This window comes from Cinclus cinclus, chromosome 1, assembly GCF_963662255.1.
Source record: "Cinclus cinclus chromosome 1, bCinCin1.1, whole genome shotgun sequence".
NCBI classification, from domain to species: Eukaryota; Metazoa; Chordata; class Aves; order Passeriformes; family Cinclidae; genus Cinclus; species Cinclus cinclus.
The window spans coordinates 57,586,676-57,605,512 of record NC_085046.1 but is presented as its reverse complement, the minus strand read 5'-3'; the positions used below and the strand labels follow the sequence as shown (position 1 = coordinate 57,605,512).

Here is an 18,837-nt window from a genome sequence, read left to right as displayed (position 1 = left end):
GTGAAGATGCTTTTTAAATAAAAGTTTTGCAGGAGTTGAATTAAATATTACTGAATTGGAACTGTGTGACATATCTTTGCAAGAGACATTTGATTTTTGTAGTCTTCTCCTGGGGTGCTTATTTAAATAGAAAAATGTCATCAAAATACTGCATGGTACTCATAACCTTCAGCAACCACTAAAAACATTGATTTTGAGCTTTGATCTTTTGTGAAGAATTACTCCATCTGGGAACTGGGAACTGAGTTTTTCTGCTTCAGTTCTTAACTCTTTGTGTGATCTCTGCAGAGATTAGGTGTCTGTTAAAATGTACTGCAGTTAGTTCATCTTCTGTTCAGTTCTGTGAGTCCTAGAAAGCAGTGACTGGCTTGCCCTGTTTCCTAGCTGGCTTATACTAAGTACTGTTTCCATCATCTACATTGGATGGTAGATTTATGTGTTTTGGACTTTAGTTACCCGACTGGGTTGTTTGTCTGTTTGTTTTTTCAAATAAACACCAACTAACTGGCAGTATCACTCTTGTCCACTGGTCTTTAGGTCTTAGCAGTGGGCAGGCTGTCTATTGCTTGTCTATCTATCTATGCTTAAAGCATGGACAAGAATGTTTTTTGTTTGTAACCGTCTCTTTTACTTTTTTACTTGTGGCTTCATGACTGCAGGCTTGATGGTAGTCTCTGTAGCTGTCAAATACTTTGGGCCCAACCGTATTCACTGTTGAAATCCAGTAAAAAAATTCCCTCTGTTTTCAGTTAGGGATAAAAAGAAAAAACAAAACAAAACAAAACAAAAACAAAAAACCAACCAACCAAACAAAAAAAAAAAAACATGAATGAACAAAAAACTCCACACAGACTGAAAAACCTAACATTCTTCTCAGAGCTTCCTTCCCAGAAAAATCTACATTTTTGTAAGGAAATCTAAGTTTTTCTCCATTGTACCCTTAGTTCCATGCCATTTACCAAAGCTTTCCGCTGTCATGTTCAGACTGTACCTCTGATACAAATTGTTAATTCTCTTTGTAGTTAACTATTTTCCATTCTTTGAATCTGTGATTGCTTCATATTATGATCTTTATGGAGAGCCTTTAGAACTTCTCAGAATGTAGAGCCAGTGCAGCGGATCCAAAACTTTCCCAGTCTATATACAGCATAGTAGCAGGAGACCGTCACTGTACTTAGTCCATAGTCAGTGTCTTGTTGGAGGCTGGAGGTATTTACCTGCCATACCTTTTTCTACATGGGCAGCATGGATGAGAACGGTGTGGTCAGGGAACCAATCGTCTAAGACATCCCTGCCAGGTTCAGAATGTAGGCTTATTATTGATTCAAGACACTCTATACTATTCTCTTGAAGAGGACCTTGAGAGAGCTGAGGCTTAGCAAAGGCTATTCATTACACCTTCCTGTTTTGCACCTGTACTGTAAAATAAACCAGACATTTGAAGCCCTTTTCTAGGTTGTTTTACCACTGTAACTAACTTAAATAAACTGAGCATCTTTAAAGTCAGAATCTTCGTAATCTCTACCAGCCTCCCTGTGAAAATAACCATGGCCAACATTTTATGACTTAATAGCAATACCTGTGGCATCTTGCTTAATTCATTTTGTTTAGTTGGAACATTTGCATGCAGTGGTGATTCTCATGTTGCTAACTCTTGAAAAGAATGTGATCTGTCAAGGTGAACAGCTTAAAAAAATAAGATTATTTGTATGTAGGGGGTTGTTTTTAGTCAGGCGAGTTCCCTGAGTTAGTTAAACGTGTGATTGCTGACTCAGGACAGGAGCAAGAGTGAGCGGAAAGTAGCATCAGGGCAGTCTTTGCTTCAGCTGGCTCAAATTGCCTTTGTGCCTTCCCCCACCCACTCCCTGTTTCATGTGTTCGCAGCAGCACTAATGAGGATGTAGCACACAGCTTCAATAATCTGTTCAAACACTGAAACCAGAAGCAATAAGAGCACAGCACTGCACCTGGAAGGATAAATTCTCATAAGAGAGAACTTAAGTCTCTCGGGCAGAGAGAGAGACTGCATTTCCGTGGATAAAGAGTTTTTCAGAGCTCAGTGGGTATTGTCTTTGCAACACTGTGCTCTCCTCAGGAGACATACAAGCAGTGTCCAAACTTTTGACATTTATCTTTGAAGGCAGTCGGTGACTGGCTCTCTCTTAGCTGTACAAAGAAGTCATAAATAAGAAAAAAACAGACTCGTTTTTGCTAAAATGTTGCTTTGCCAGATCAAAATATTGTACCACTTGTATCCTGCTTCCATCAGTTTTGTCTTGATTACTCAAATTGCTATGCCATACTGTGCATTCACTGCTTACTAAAAACCCTCAGAGAACTGATATTGTTCCCTACCTCAAAGGATGGCAGTTGTGAGTTGGTGCTGCATAATGTATTACTGGAGGCAGCAACCACTAGGTTTCATTAATTGTTCAATTATGCAGGTGATGAGTTAGATATATTGGTCTGTTTTGAAACTTTGTGAGACTTTACAGATTTAGAGGAATTATTTTGCCTGTTGCATTGCTGAAAACTGCTACTTGAGGCAAAACACAGTAGTTGCTTAACAGCTGGTAGATTCCTACAATCCACTGAACCTACAGGGGTAATCTAGGCAGGCAAAAATGTAATTACTTGGTGTACTTTTTACACTTAACTCATTACGCAGTGCCTTACAGTGGAAATATATCTCACTCAATATCCCTATTAGCACAGGTCTTTAAGGGTGGAATTGTATATAATTTTTGTAATCTGAACACAATTACAGACATATTAACATGAATAAAGTTACCTAGAGCTCTCTTTAAAACTTAAATCTTAGTTCTTGTGATTAGTTAATTATATCAAAATGGACCTATTAGTTACTTAATATGAAAATTTTCCTTTTTTAAATAAATTTGGGTTTTTTTATCAACGTGTCGAAGCAAGGCAGTATAGTGAATGCAACGTAATAAAAGTCAGAATTTAAAATAACTTTTAAAATATTAGAGACATGTACATAGCGTGGCAATAATAACTAAGTCTTTAGAACACAGTGTGGAAACCTAAGCTACTAAAGCAGAAAGAGTACTATCATTCTGACTTTCATGTAGTTACAAAAGTGAACCAGATCACGTGAAGTGACTGTTGTCAGAATTTAGTTTATTATAGACTATTTGGTTGATTATAGACTATGCACTTGGGGTTTTAATAACCCCCCCCCCCCCCCCCCCCCCCCTTGGGGCAATTGTTATTTATGTAATGTAAAGAGTAGGGTTATATCTCTGAAATTAACAGAACTTTGTATGAACATCATGGATTTAATCTCTGGCTAGTATTCTAGCTGGCATTTGGACTTAATGAAAGAAACTCCAACTTCTAGATGGAGCTAGAAGTTGCTGGAGATGCCTAAAAATGAACAGAAGTAGTGATCCTGTGATTTGTACTAGTGTCAGTTCAGATTAATTTTTAAATGAAAATACTACAGAGACAAACTTCATGTTCACAGACACGTTTCCTTTAAGAATTGCACTGCCATTTCCCTGACTATGCTTTTCCTACAGATTCTGTTCTTCATAGTTTTTGTCACTACTTCCCTAAATAAAACCAATAAAAATAATAACCACTTATGCCTTCTAATATGATCTTTCTTAGTCAGTTTGGATTCATCCCAGCTCCCCATTTTGTATTGGCAAACAATCATACACCCATTAGGTCTGACTAACTACTTTCTACACTGTTTAGATGGGACTTGAATGGTTCAAGCCATTTGTTTTATTGTTTCTGTTGCTTCATTGTTTCTTCCTGCAACTCTTCATACTCTAAGTAATCTGTTGTTACTTAATCTGCTAAGGATGTGTACTCTTGATCTGTGTGGTTTTCCACCTTGTCAAAATTCCCCAGTTCTTTTGTTTTCACTCATATTTTATTCCTTTGAAGTTCATTGTGTTTGTAAAAACTCATCCTGTTTCAAAATCACTAAGGCAACACCTCAATTTTTTAAGGATCTTCACTGAACTCAGACGATCACCTTTCAGACACCACATAATTCAATGTCTGATGCTCCTTTAAGAAGTACTTCAGGTGACTTAATTGAGGAAATTTGGATCAGATCACTTGTATTTAGTTCTGAAGACAGGAGAACTATCACTAATGAATCTGTGTGAATTAGGATCTCTCACAGAAGGGTTCAGCAGCAGTTAAAGTGCATACTTTGTCAGACCATTGGGACTATCACACAAAATTTTTGAGGGTTTTGACATAAAACAATTTTAAAATTATTTTTAGCTAGACTTCAAAATATACATAAAAGCAGTCTACTAATGATAACAGAAAGCAGACTTCATTAGAAGAATCTAATAAACACAATTATTTTCAGTGTCATAAAAAGAGTGTAACAAATATGCAGTTGCTGCAAGAAAGTATGATTCACATCTATTTTTATTATTAAATACAGAAAGGGAAAAAGAAGAAGAAAAGGCAGAGTCTCTTATTTACTGTGAAATAATACTTATTTATATTTCTGTACTAAAAATTCTAAATGCTTGCACACTTATTATAAGGCTTTGCTTCAGTACTACATACCTTTTTTAAATCCCCTCTTGCTTACTTGTAATTTCCAGGATTGTTTCTGGTGTCATCATATAATGACTTAGGAACTACTTATTTCAGGAGTCTACTGTTATCAGCAGAGATTAGAAAATATTCAAATGGTGGACAAGTTTTTGAATGACTAGGTAAGCAGTATTTTAATCTTCCTTCAGGCATCAAAGCTTTGTCATGGAGTAATTAACATCTCTCAGTCTCGTCTGTATGTTGTAGGTTTCTCTCACACACACAGTATAACCAACAATACTATATTTGCTTTTATTATAAACTCCCCTTAAACCATTCCATTAGCATGATTCAGCACATAGCTTTGTGATGTGCCATCTTTTTTCTCTACCTGTGCAGTCTTTGTGATACAAGTAATTTGAGACTTGTAGGGCAGTGGATCATTTAAAAAAAGTGATCTCTACTTTTTGAAGTATTGGGAAGGGGGCAGGCATGAAGAAAAAGCCTAATCTCTGGTTTGTATTCTGATAATGCATCTTGTGTCTTTAAGAGCAGAGACTGCATTGGAAACTGGGCAAACTACAGCTGGTCCAAAGTAACCTCTTCCAGAATGCACTTACTGTGGACATCCTGAGCACCTCCTCTTTCCAACTGCACATCCATACCTGTTGGGCATTTTGTTTGCTGTTGTAAACACAGCCAAATACAGTCCTGGATTTATTCTGCAGCTTTGAGGTCAAACAACAAGCATAGCCTGTACAAAAAGAAGGCGAAAGTACAGCAGCACTGTAGAGTACATGTCCTATTCTAAATTTATTATTTATTTATTTATCTGTGCAATAAAGAAAAAAAAGTCAACAAGAGGGGATTTGTATACAGTTAAGGAAGATATAATATGACATAATATGACATATTAGAGTAGTTGCAATTGACTTTTACTATTTTGTTACCAGTGAACAGCTTTCTTTGGGGGTTAACATATTATCTCTCCTTTCTCATTTGTTTTGGAGCAGAAAAGGAAATATTCAGAATACTCAATAACTCAGTTAAATACCACTCTTGTCTTTTCCAGGGCATAAAAATCTGCTGTTTGTAATCTTTTATAATATGTGCATGGAAATAACACCATTTCTCTTAAGATCATACAATCTTAATTTGATGGGCAACCTTAAGCTAACCAGAACTGAAAAGACATTTAAAGCAGAAAATAGAACCACCAGAGAGTTTTTAGGTATGAGGAAATTAAATGAAATTTGGGGTGAGTTTATGAGTATTTTGATATCTATAGAAGCCCCAAAAAACCAAACCAGAAAGGTATCTTGTTCAGAATTTAAAGAATAGCAGTCTATCATCTTTACCTGTCTCTTTAAATTAAATGAAAGATAGCTCAAACTCCTGTCTTACAAGGCAGACCAATACATGACACTGGCAAAAAAAAAAAAGCACAGTCTTCAAGACTATTGATTTGACATCATATCTCTAATTTTAGCCCCCTTATTATTCTTCTACTCTTTTGTTCAGAGTAAGCGTGTTTTAGTTCCATTTCATTGTTTTACTTTTTTTCCTTTTTTTATCTTTCCTTTTGTTCTCCTAAAGATAACCCTTTGATTTATATCCTCTTACACCTTCAAATTTTTGAGTTAATATTTTATTTCCACAGTTCAGCTCTGTGTTTTTATATGACTGGCATTCACAATATTCAGACTTTTCACCAAAATCTTTTTTTTTTTGTATTTAAATTATGTTGCATTAAAACGCAACCAAAAAATGTACACACAGCAAGACAGTCATGTAATGCAAGAATTTATTAGTCCTGTTCCCTTATGTCTTTTAAAATGCTCTGTTGGTCACAAAATTAGCATACTGTTATTTCTAAGGTCCTGATCCAGCAATGAGGTTTGTATGAATCAGTTTGGAATGCTACCTGGACTCCCAACCATGGAATCATGCCTCCATTTTTTAGCACACAGACTATTCATTACCATGCAGAAGTTCCAGCAATAAACTTTATTTTTAGGATCAGTAACTGAAAATCAGTAGGATTTGGTCCTTTGATCCAAAATCTTTAGAATTTCTTTGGCTTCTCTTGAAAAAATTGACTGATTGATTAAATTGTTAATTACAGTAATTAAACGGAGAAATATTCTCTTGTGTCCTAATCAATCTGTCCATCAAGTTCAAATGTGACCAGAATTTGTTTTGTTAAATCTCCTACCAATCTCTTGTTTAATCAGTTTCTTAGTGACATATTTTATAGCTGGCTTCTCATTGGAAAAATAATTTTCAAAGTTGAACAAGAAAATGGCTAACATTCTCCATCTCTTCTTAAGGTCCTGCTTTACAACTTTGGCAGTGTTAAAGCTCTCAAATGCCAACACTGACATAAGACACTGTAGCTTAAATAACCCTGCAGAGTGAAAATACTATTATCTGTAAAGACAGCTCTTGCAAGTTGCAAAGCACAATGGTAGAAAAGTAATGGGCTCTGTGTAATAGAACATGATTTCCTCAAGGCAAACACGTTCATCTTTTCAGGACAATTGACCAGAAGTGACATCATTCACCAATTGCATCAAATGTCTGCACGGAGACCAAAAAAATGTAATACAAGAGGACAGTTGTCAGGTCTAGCAGGCAATATTTTTGGTGCATGGGGAAACTGACTGAGATCAGTTTAGTCCTGGTACAGTCATGTTTTCATTTTAATAGTGTACAGACAGAGCAACAGGACATGCACTTTTTCTTCTGTTTATCTCCATCTGGCTTCATTCATCTGGAAAAGGACCAGGTGTTTCACCAGTGAGGGAGAACCAAGTCCTCACAGTTTAGTCATTCAATTTAATTTCGAGGTGATTTGTTAGAAGAATTCTGTATACTTCTGGACATTTTGGAAGCAAACTGTTTTTAGTGGCATCAAATAAATATGAAGTTCCATACTTGATATGGAACTGTGTACCTGACACTGCTTGGGTCACCAAAAATTACTTTAATTTGTTATATAGGATCTTAAGTAATGCATTTCAGCATGATTTCCTGACGACAAGTTCATTACAGTGTAATATTTGGACAGCTGCTTGAGTTGAATCTGTATTTATTTTCTCATCTGTGATATGTCTGTGTTTATACCTAACTGACACACACTGACTTGGGAACCTGATTTTACCCATGGCTGTCTCCCAGACCTTGAAAAAGCACCATGAAGCTAAATAAAAAAAAAAAAAAGAAAAAAGAAAAAAAAGAGGCACTTAAGGCACTTAGAGATTTTAGGTATTAATGTTGCATTTCCTAGGTTTTATGTACCCAACTTTCCAGGTGAAAAATTCAAGTCCTCTTTGGAAATAGCCTGTGTACAGCACAGAAGAACAGCATTTCAGTACCAGATTGATGGTTCAGTGGCTGTGCAGCACTAGAGTAAGCCTGGAGATAGTACTTCATCCCCAGCAGCACAATTCCTAGGCTTGACAAGTCCAAGCTTGAACACTAGAGAACAGAGCTCAGACTCAGAAAACCTATGTTCTGTCACCAGCAGTATCACTGGCTGGCAGAATAGCCCTCTGCCCCAGCACTGTTTATTGGCAAAACTTTGTATGGCACTTCTGAGTTTTCACAGGAAACACTTTGAAAACTAAACTAAAGCTGCTGATGGAGAGGACTGAAGTGAAAAACTGGAAGTGTGTTACAGCTGTCGGAATGTTCAGGAGCTCAACACGTAACTGTGACTCTTCAGAAAGCCAGGCTGTGCAAGGGGGACATTGTGGAGTATATTTTATGTGTGTAGCCAGATCATGCCACAGCAGCATGATGCAACAGTGAGTTCTCTCCAAGTGTGGTGCACAACAGACTGTGCAGGGTGCAGGGAGCCTGGGAAGGAGGCTGTCCCACTCAGACTGGGCAGTCTTCCTCTTTGGGTTGTTACAGGTACAATCTGAAAATGTGTCTGTCCTTGCTGAAATGAGACCATGGCCTTATTCTGCATCTGTAGTCTAAGAGCTGCACTCCAGATAAGAAATGTTTCTTGTCTGCAGCAGCCAGGCGCCAGACTGAGGCCACTACCTGCTGTTTCTCAGCCATGCACAGGACTCAAATGAAGAAAAATTGCACTTAAGATCTGAAGGTCCAGTCACCTAGCAACTATGGTACCACTAAAGATTTCAAACTTGCTTGGATTGTATATCCCCATAATCTTGATGTATTTAGTTCCTGCATCTTTTAAAATAAAGATATTCAGATTGATTCTTGTGGGGGAAAGGAAGCATGTATTGCATGTAGCAAATGCACATAATTTTTGGACAACAGATTGCTGCACTATGCTCTAATTGGAAAACATAGCATTATACTGACTAACAGGAAAAGGGAAGAAGACTGAGAATCTGGGTTGATACAGAATAGCTTCAGAGGCTGATGACCTGGACTCTGTGAAGTTAATAGCAAGCATAAATCAGTAAAAATATTGGCCACAATTTCTGTAGAAATTATTTTAAATTGTTTTGGCTACATATGCCAAGTGTTTTGTGATACACAGCAGCTATTCATAGTGCTTGGGAACAATTGCAATGTCCAAAAAACCCAAACCCATAGCAAAATGCCCAGTGTACAAAAGTGTATACTAGTACACTTCCAGTATACTGAAGAAGAACTGAGGGTTTATTTGTTCTATGATAGGTTAAAATACACTGCAAAAGAATGCAACAGCTAGATCAGGAAAGAAATACAAGTAACTGTCCTGGTTCCAGATCGGGTTAATGTTTGCAGCAGCCACAAGAGGCATGACTGAGACTCAGAAGTTACCTTATACCACCTCCCACCATTTCCAGGGGCAGGAGAAGGGCTCCCTCCCGATGCTCAGGGTATTGCTGGTGGTGTACAACTGCGTGTGAATCATTTGCCTCTCCTGTGCACTCTGTCAATGATATTGCTGCTGTTACCTTGCTTATTTCATTGCTGTTTCTGGTAAATTGTTCTTATCTCCACCAATTATCTTTGCCTTTTGTCCCTCTGGTTCTCCTCTCCAGCTGCTGCAGGAGGACTGGGAGGGGAAGGAGGGAGGGAGTGAGAGAGCTTGCACATGGGTTGGAGTATTTTCACATGGTTTGGAGCACTAAATTGGGGAATAGAATTCCTAAACTGTGTCAGTTACATTTGCCTGTATCTTCTCAGAACTAAGAAATAGGAGGGATGTGATATGTAAGGCTTTAGCAATAATGTTTTGGCATTTTCTTGGGTAGCTCATCGTGTCGTCTTTCCACAGATGGAAGTGACTGAGACCATATTATTGTGTTTAAGGTATGTATTGTGATGTGAGCCTGTTAGACACTCTGGAGTGCAGTACACAATAAGAGCAAGAGAAAGCTACAGCTGAGGCATCACATCTGTCACATCTTCTCTGAGAGGCATTCATAGCCTCTCAGATCCTGAAAAACTGTGGAAAGCCAGTTCTCCTGTCTCCCCAGAAATTAATATGGATGACTACAAAATTATTTTTCCCTCACAAGTAATATTCTTCACATATTCTCTTCTGAATAGGCCCATTTCTGTGGGCTTTGGAGAGAGTTTTTGCTCTATGCAGAAGTAACCTCCAGTTACCTATCTAAAGTTCAAGTTTGATATATGGGAAGATTATTGTACTAACATCAGTTGGGCTTGTGCATAGAAGTATGAGTACAAGAGAAATAGCTAATGTTGTTCATATGATGTTAATAATAGATGTGTATCAGTAGGAACACATTATGTTAAAAAAAGGGATCAGGTGGAGACAAATAATGCCATTTTTTTTTTTTTTTTAATATCTGAAGTGCAACAGTCCAGTGCTTACCATTGGCAAGTTTCAAACAATACTGTTGCAATTTTGCCAACCATAATATTGTTGTGTGTTTTGATCTTTTTCTTTTTATCCCAGAAGTACAGCTTTTATGAAGTTATTCATTATTTGTAAAGGTTTGAAGTAATTTAGAAGTTATGCTTAAAGGTATTTCAGCCTGTATTTTCCACCCAGTTCTTTATTTCTCTTTTTTTTCCCCTAAAATTTCATATATTAGTGCTCTATTGTAGGTTACCTGTAAGAATTTTGTATGGTATTTTTCCAATTTCCTAAAAATCAGCTTTCTTTCTTCATTAAAAAGCAGGAAAGAACAAAAGTTCTTGTGCATAAGTGCTGCTTTCTGTGTTTATAACAAGAAAACAACAAAAACCAAAACAACTCCCAAAAAAGCAACAACAAAAAAAACAAAAGAGAAAACAAACAAACAAAAACCCAACACAAAAAAACCCAAACAAAACCTCAGACCCAGAAGTCCTGGTACATCAAAATAAAGATTCAATGTATTTCTACTTGGAAAGGTATGAATGATAGAATTGTGAGATCCTTTCAGAAATTCCCTTAGATAGGCACAGAATTTAAGAATCTCAAAAAAAGGAGACTGAAATTAATGTCACAGATTCATGTCATATACTTGAGTGAGGGTATTGATGAGGAGAAAGCTGCCACTTTGCAGCCTCATCAAAATAAATACTTGGTATCTTGCATAATCACAGTTACATTTATCAGAATTTTCTTAAGTTTCAGGGCTACATAAGGTTTAGGATTCAAAATTTATTATTCTATCATCTCTACTTCTGCTACTCCCTCATAATTCTCTTCTACTTAATCTCAGAGGTAAATGCTTTGGACAAGACAAACAGCCAACAGTGTATCATGTGAGAGGGATGTGCACTAACTTTTCACCCAGACCATGCTTCCAAGGTGAAATGGCATATCCTTTGGAGAAAGATGGAACAGGTGACATTTTTAAGACTGGTGTGTTTGATGGCTCTCAGTGACTCTGCTCTTGTAGAGGGAACTTTTTTGCAAAGGTGTATGGCATATACTTTACACAATGTACTTTTAATTGTGTCTTCTACTTTGGTCAAACAGGTATGCAAACAAAGGGAGAGACAGAGTGGATTTCTGCAATTACACAGTGTGCATGCACACTTCAGAAAAACTGGCTGCGGTTAGTGGACTTAGTATCCTAGATATTGTAAAAAATTCTCTTTCCTTGTACAGTTATAGAAATCTCAGTGCTACTGTCTTTTCCTCAACAGTGACATCTGCACTCATTATCACTGAAATAACTGCTCACTAATCTCCTTTCAGAGTATGCTGTAGATTCAGAAGGTTACAAATGAACACAGAAACCATGGTGAATAGCACAGCCGAACATCATTTCCTTAGCATATGACATATGCCAGCTGGAACCAAAACTTTTCAGAAACAGTAGAGGGATGTTTATTCAAAATGGTAATACATTTATTTGGAGAAAAAAAAATGTTTAGCTGCCTCCTCTGGTAGGAGAGTGTTCTTTTTGGGACTGTCAGGAACTAAGGAGAAGTTCTCTTTCCTCTCTTACACTACTTCAGCAATCAGAGGGAACAGATTTAGTAATTAAGCATGCTCAAAATGTTTCAAAGTGAGTTGACTAAATGAATTTCTGAACTTAAACAAAACCACATCAGAATCAAGATCTGGTTGTGCATTCTCCTCTGAACAGTCCAGTACTGCAAATAAAGCACTGCAAATAAACCACTGCTCTAATCATAGTATTTTCCATAACAGGAGAAACTATTTTTCTTTAAACTCTTGTTCATGATACCAACCATTTTCCTAGAGCACAGTCTTGCCTTGCTTTACAAAGGTTTTAATGATAGAAACACTGAGTCATATTTGTAAGCTGTTCACGACTCCTTCTTTAGAGACATCCCTCAAAATAGACATTCATACTTTAAAGTAATGCATTGCATTGCCATATCTGAAAGTATTTTGACAGAATGTGTAAATGCTACATTGTCAAAGTATTTTGACAGAATTAGTAAATGTTACATTATCCTAATAGGCAAAACAATAGCGGCACTGAAGTTATTTGCAGTGAAATTAAATTAATGGAGAAAACTGGAAGTAGAATTTAGACCTACCACACCTCTCATCAGGTATCTAAGGATTAAGATATACAGGAATTGCACTAATCTTTCCTTTTCCAGCAAACTTCAATTTTCATATGGAAATATTGGCCATATCTCCTACATGTTCCACTCTACTTCATGAGTTGTCATGAGAAACCATGCTTCTGAGAATAAAACAAATATTGATATTAGACACTAAATTATAATTCTAGGAGTGGTAAGTATTGAAGTCCTACTTACAGAAGTACACCTTTTAGAAAGCACAATGAAATTTTGAGGGACTCTCCTGAAGTTTCCTTCCTTTATTATTTAGCCTATGATTATTTGGGCACTTCAATAACCATCCATATGAATACCACTTCATATAAAAGGAAAAAAGTTTTCTGTGATCCAGAAGTCACTTACACCTTTGTGAGACAGCCACATTTTTCTGAGACAATTTTGTGGAACGAACAGAAAGGTACTCCGCAGTGAAAACCAGCTTTAATTTTGAACCAACTACTGTGCAACTGTTAAGCTGATAACAGAATATCTGCTGAGTAAATAGTCCTCTCAAGAGGAAAATAATAATATGTAGAAGAATTTTTCACCATTTATTTGAGAAAGAGCAAGTGCACCCATGAATGCGCACATGAGCATTCTTGCTTTGAAAGAAAAAGGAGAGAATAAATCCTATCTGGAATAGGGAAGAAAGTTTCAAAAGACTCTTCAAAGAGTCTCTCAACTAATCCTGTGGGAGACTCAAGAAGAGGGAGATTAATCTTGGGAATAAAATGGAGATCTTTAATTAAACTCTTCGAGCTCTGTGTATGCATATGCAAGTTACATATGTCTGCTGCTAGAATTATTTGCTCACTCCTTGATGGCTGTTGCTGTATTGCACAGTTCAAGCTCCCTTCCAAAAGTAAGTTGAGACCCAAAAAACGCAATGGAGAAATGAACAGGAGAGAGAGACAGACATTTGGTTGAAACAGCTGCTGGGAGTTCCAGCCCCTAGGCAGCCCACAAAGATTAGCTGTGTTGGAGGTCTGCCTTTGATAACACCCTCACACCAGTAACCATGTCAGAATTCATCCACTGACAGGGAGTGTAGCCTACTAAGGACTAGAGAATCTTAAAGCCTCAGGATGCTCATACTGAAATGCTGCAATAGGCAGAATGCATGATACAAGATTCACTGACAGAGACAAAAAGAGTAATTTTGGAAACCTGCATTCATGACCCCGATACCTTTTTTTTATTTATTCTGGTTGACCTGTAATCTCATTATGGATTGAAAGAGTAACATTGTTTAAAAGCTCACAGCGTAAAATTTTCTTTGAATCATTTTGCTTTATCAAGTAAATTGGTTTGTTAGCAGTTCTATAAATAGAAGGTGATGGTGAAACCTGAAGAGCACTTTTTTTTCCTGCTAAGTAGTAGAGTAAATAATGTAGGAATGACCTAAAATGAAACTCCTTGATATTTCAGCAGTTCTGAATGACTTAGTACCTCTCCATTGTTCTTTAGTTTTAACAGCAATCTTTCACAATTTTTCCTGGAATTATGGAATATAATGTATGAAATATATATGTGTGTGCTTATATATATTTATATAAAATATATGTATGTATGTATGGGTGTATGTGTGTAGATATGGAGGTACATATCAAAATGGAAGGACTGGGAAATGGCACACATTTGAGAAACCTAGAGAGAAAGACTAGTCTTTAGTTGCAATTGGGGCAAAAATAGTAATTAAGTAGAAACAGGTTGTGGAGAGAAGAACTCTTACCTCAGGAGACAATCTGACCTACTTTCTTTTCTCACATTTTGAAATCTATGAATCTTTTACTGGCTTTATCACATTCCTGATTCCCTGCAGGCCAGAGCTGACAGCTAAGCCTCTGTTTTATCTTAAACTGTTCAAAGCATGTCAGAAAATGATTTACCCTGCTGAGCCCGAAAGTAGCAGGAACCTGTAGCAGTAACCTACTGATTACCCCTAGACCAGGTGATCACTGTTGCTTGAATGAAATCATAATCATAGTCCCAGAACAGTCAGCAGATTGTTAAAACATATGGTCCTTTACTGCTTCCAGTTGAAATCCAGAAACTGTGTTGACTTTTTGTTGTTGTTTTTGTCTGTAGAGGTAATTATGTCTTGAGCTAGTCTCATATCAGCACAAAAAGATAGCTTTTCACCCTGTGTTATTACCAGCTGTTTTGTATATGGACAGGGTCACTGTCTGTAACTGCCAGCTCTGTTCATTCTGTGGGCTCACTTCACTGTCTTTGAATTCAACCTTTAAAAATCCTTTCTATTTTTATACCATTGCATTAAGAATTAGCTTTAAAATACACTGTTGTCACTACACTTTGGCATGATAAAATGCAGGGATAAGGTGAGTGTGGCCGCATTCATGTCTCTAAAAATAGGACTTCACTGGAATTTCTAGTGTCATTTCATTTTAGTAGGTGTTAACTTGTGATAAAAACTGATATACCTCAAGTAATTCTCTGGGATCAAGCAGAATAAAGCAGAAAAAGAATTGCAGACTATTTATGCTCAGAATGTATAATGAAATAATATGCTAATGTACTACATTTCATCTTCAAAGTTTTACTACCTATATTATCATCAGAAGTAGCAAATAAGTAAGTGGTATATGAGATTGTTAGGTTAAAATTCATCTGAATGCAGATGAACCTGCATTTTGCCATTCTTGGGAGGAAGTTATAGCACCGTTCTTTACTGCCTTTCACTCTTGTGAGATAATTGTTTCTTTTTTGATAACTGAGGGGGAAAGTACTATTAATGCTAGGCACAGCTCCTTTTATTGTGATCAGGGATGTCATTTTGGGTCTTTGTTTACCATATTGGCATATTGGCTTATCATAAAGCCTTCAACCCTAGTCCTGTTAGGGAGCATTCTCTACAACAATATCAGTGGTTTTATTTTTCTTAAAATTTGATTATGTTGTTGGCACACTTTGGCTCATTATACTGTGCAAACAAAATAAATGGTCTCCTCTCCAGTTTACACTAGTAGACCATGCAGCAGTAGAGGTGCACTACCTTGAAACATACACCTTGAATTAGGAAACAAATTTCAGTTATATGGTCTTTTTGAACAATTTTAGATGCATAGGAACTTAAAATTAATTGTGTTACTTGGTGTGATGGATTTCTTTGCTCTTATTTTGCTCACCGTTGGCCAATTTAAATGCCAGCTGTTTTCTGATTTTGGGGATTTGTGAATCCCATGAATCCTAATCATGATTTTTGGTAGGCTCTGTGGTATATAAGGATACTGGGACTGAAAATACACTGGATCAAAAAAAACATTGTTTTCTCCTAACTAAATATACATTGCATTGCAGAAATTATGATCTGAAGACATGTTTCAGAGATGTGGTGAAAAACTTAGAATTGCCTTTGATAGGGAGGTTGTGTACAAAACACTGTTCAGTTATTTATGACAGTTAAGCAAATTTATAAAATATTGTTCAAACATTTAAAAAGCCCAGAAGGGCAGTTGAGTCATTATTGTGTCCTTCATAAAAACACTGTTTATAGAATTAGTTCCCAAGTAATTTGTAGTTGTTGATAATTGCATAGTTGTGGGCCTTGGGTTGTGCTGAGGGCCATCATCTGAAAGGACTCAGCACCTTCTGAGAGATCTGCTGCAGGAAGCATCAATGATATTTTGGATGATTTCTCAAAACATGCAATATGGTTGCTAACAGTAGATAGGAGAAGAGAAATAGATTTTCCAAATGCAAATTACACAATATGAAATCTTGGGGTACGTAGGCACACGTTTTTTACAGTCACAGGATTTTCAGTCTCTTTCTTCATCACTATTAAAAAAGGAACAATAACATCCTAACTCTAAAAAAGCACAGGAAAACAATTTCTGTTTTCAGGGTATTTTGAACAAGTGCTGATATTGCTCTCCTTATTAGATGGATCAATCGGTCAATGGGCCAATGAAAGAAATGGTGATGAATGAAGGTGACAAGCTACAGATCATCATAAAAGAAATTGACTCCAGCAGATGCAAAATTCTGTATTATGCAATGTTGTTTGTCCAGATTTGTGATAGCTGCTGTAATTGTTTCACTGCAGGAAGATGTATCAGTTATGTGGGTAGCAAGGCATGGTTTTCAAAAAGTTTTTTTTAATATATCTTTGCCGAAGAGAAATGTAAAATAAAAATCTGTATTTTTAAATATTCATTCATTTTTCTTTCTTTCTTACAGCTTGTGGCCAATGCAATCCTTTTTGTCAGTGTAAATTTGTATGGGGTCTTTGTGAGGATTTTGACAGAAAGGGCTCAGAGGAAGGCATTCCTTCAGGCCAGGAACTGCATTGAGGACAGGCTGAGACTGGAAGATGAAAATGAAAAACAGGTCAGTTTCTAAGCCTTATTTATTTTCCTCTGTTTCTCCTGAGATGACTGTAGTTATGGGAACCATAGGTTAGGACATTGTTGCCAAATGTATGCCAGGGCATGTGTGCATTTCCATTGCAAAGGAAGTGCTGCCTTCCCCATCTGCTTCTGGTCTTCCTCCCCAGAGCATGCACACTCTTCACTCTTCATCTGCAGAGCTCAGAGAAGGTGCAGGCTGACTCCACAGCTACTGTCAGCTCCAGGGCCAGAGGGGATCTATTTTAGGGCTGAGTCAAAGACTTACATTACTGTTGTAATATAAGATTGTGGTTATTTATCTGCATGGATGTTTTTGGATGGGTGTTAGATGCACTGTAAATACTTTTCTTCTCGTTGAGTGTGCTATAACCTGTTTGCCTTCATGACACCCATAAAAAAGTCAACATTTTGGGCACAAGGAGCAGCACAGATAACTGAATAAGTATAACTGATAGCAAGAATGTATATTATATTATATTTTTGTACAACTGATTATAAGAATAACTGTGATAACAATCAGTATCTCTTCTCAAAAATCACCCCAGTTATTTGATAGTTTATTTCATACAATTTTATCAACCAGCCTTCCAACCATATCCCGAAACAATAGGAAGAAAAATTCTATATTGTGGATCTTACTGTTGTTACTCACAGATCCTGATGCCATGTGGGTTTTGCCTATTTTTTTTCCTTTATATGTTCTTTGTATTCTTCCCAAATATATTTGTAACTCTATCACCTATCGTACTGGTAGTTTGTTTTCCCAGTAATTTCCCATTTCCTTTCTCTAGGCAGAAAAGACAAAACAAATTCCAGACCTCCAAGTTCTGAGAGGTGCAAAGCCCCCGTGTTATCTTGGTTTTTCCTGGGAACCAAGGCAGAGAACCACTCTTGGAGATACATTCTCATGAACAAAGTACAACTAGTGCCAAGGGGTGGCTCCATAGAAGGAGCTTGACCTGGGGGAAAATTGCATCACCACTTGTCCTCCTAATTGGTGCTTTTTATCAATTATGCTAATTTCCTAAAACCTATAAAAATGTACTCACCCCTGGGGTGGTGGGGGGAGGAGGTGGGTTTTTGTGGACATCTTTCCTTAGCTCCCTCTGAAGGCTTTCAAATAAAGATCCTCTTTCATATTACCTCCTCACTAAAATTATCTCAAGTTCATTTCCAGATTGGGAAAAGGCTGAGGGAAAAATCTGAGGCTTAAACTAAATGCTACGATCTGTCAGTCTATAAGGTTTGGACCAGCTTTTCCTTTCTATATAGATGATAATAGAGGATGACACTGGAATACCTCTGTGGTGTGGTAGTTACTTATGCCAAACAAGATGTCAGCATCCTCAAAGCTTGTGTACCCCACACAATTTTACTGCCCCTCATTTGCAATTTTTTTAGCAAGTCTATTGCTAAGTGTGGAGTAATGAAGGTCCATAAGTACTTTCTGTTTATGAATTAAGTGGATATGTTTTTGCGGGCTGAAGGTACTCTGTAATAAGTAGACGTCTCTTTGAACACTGCATATCTTTGCTGGCTGTGTAAAAATGGTATTAGCATCAAAGCCTTTAGATTTAATTCTGGCCTTTTGTAATCCAAAGATGCAGATTTTCTTTTTTTAAGACATAAATGTGTCATTAAATGAATTTCCATGGGATTTAAACAAGTCTGCCATTTGTGCCTTTGAAAACCTATTTCTGGGATCGAGCATGAAAACAAAATTAATTTTTTGTGTTTATCTTGTTGCATTAGCAATCTGTCTTATTTTACATATTATCTATATATATAGAAACACAACAAAAGCAATAACATTACCCATAAATGCCATTATTGTTGTTGATACTATACCTAGTTATTTTATTTTTTTTCAAATGCAGTGTACAGGTCAGGGAAGAGAATAAACTTTGCTCTTACACTTGTATAATTAACTTTATGCATTACAGTGTAAAACTCA

The 18,837-nt window shown here is 36.8% G+C and overlaps 1 protein-coding gene across 1 annotated transcript in view; it reads left to right on the top strand.

Moving 5' to 3' along the window:
• Positions 1 to 18,837, top strand: part of ADCY1 (adenylate cyclase 1) — a 151,450-nt gene that overhangs the window by 26,086 nt on the left and 106,527 nt on the right. The window contains exon 2 of the mRNA XM_062496246.1: positions 16,714 to 16,863. Coding sequence (XP_062352230.1) covers positions 16,714 to 16,863 — 150 coding nt within the window. The remainder of the gene's footprint in view (positions 1 to 16,713; positions 16,864 to 18,837) is intronic.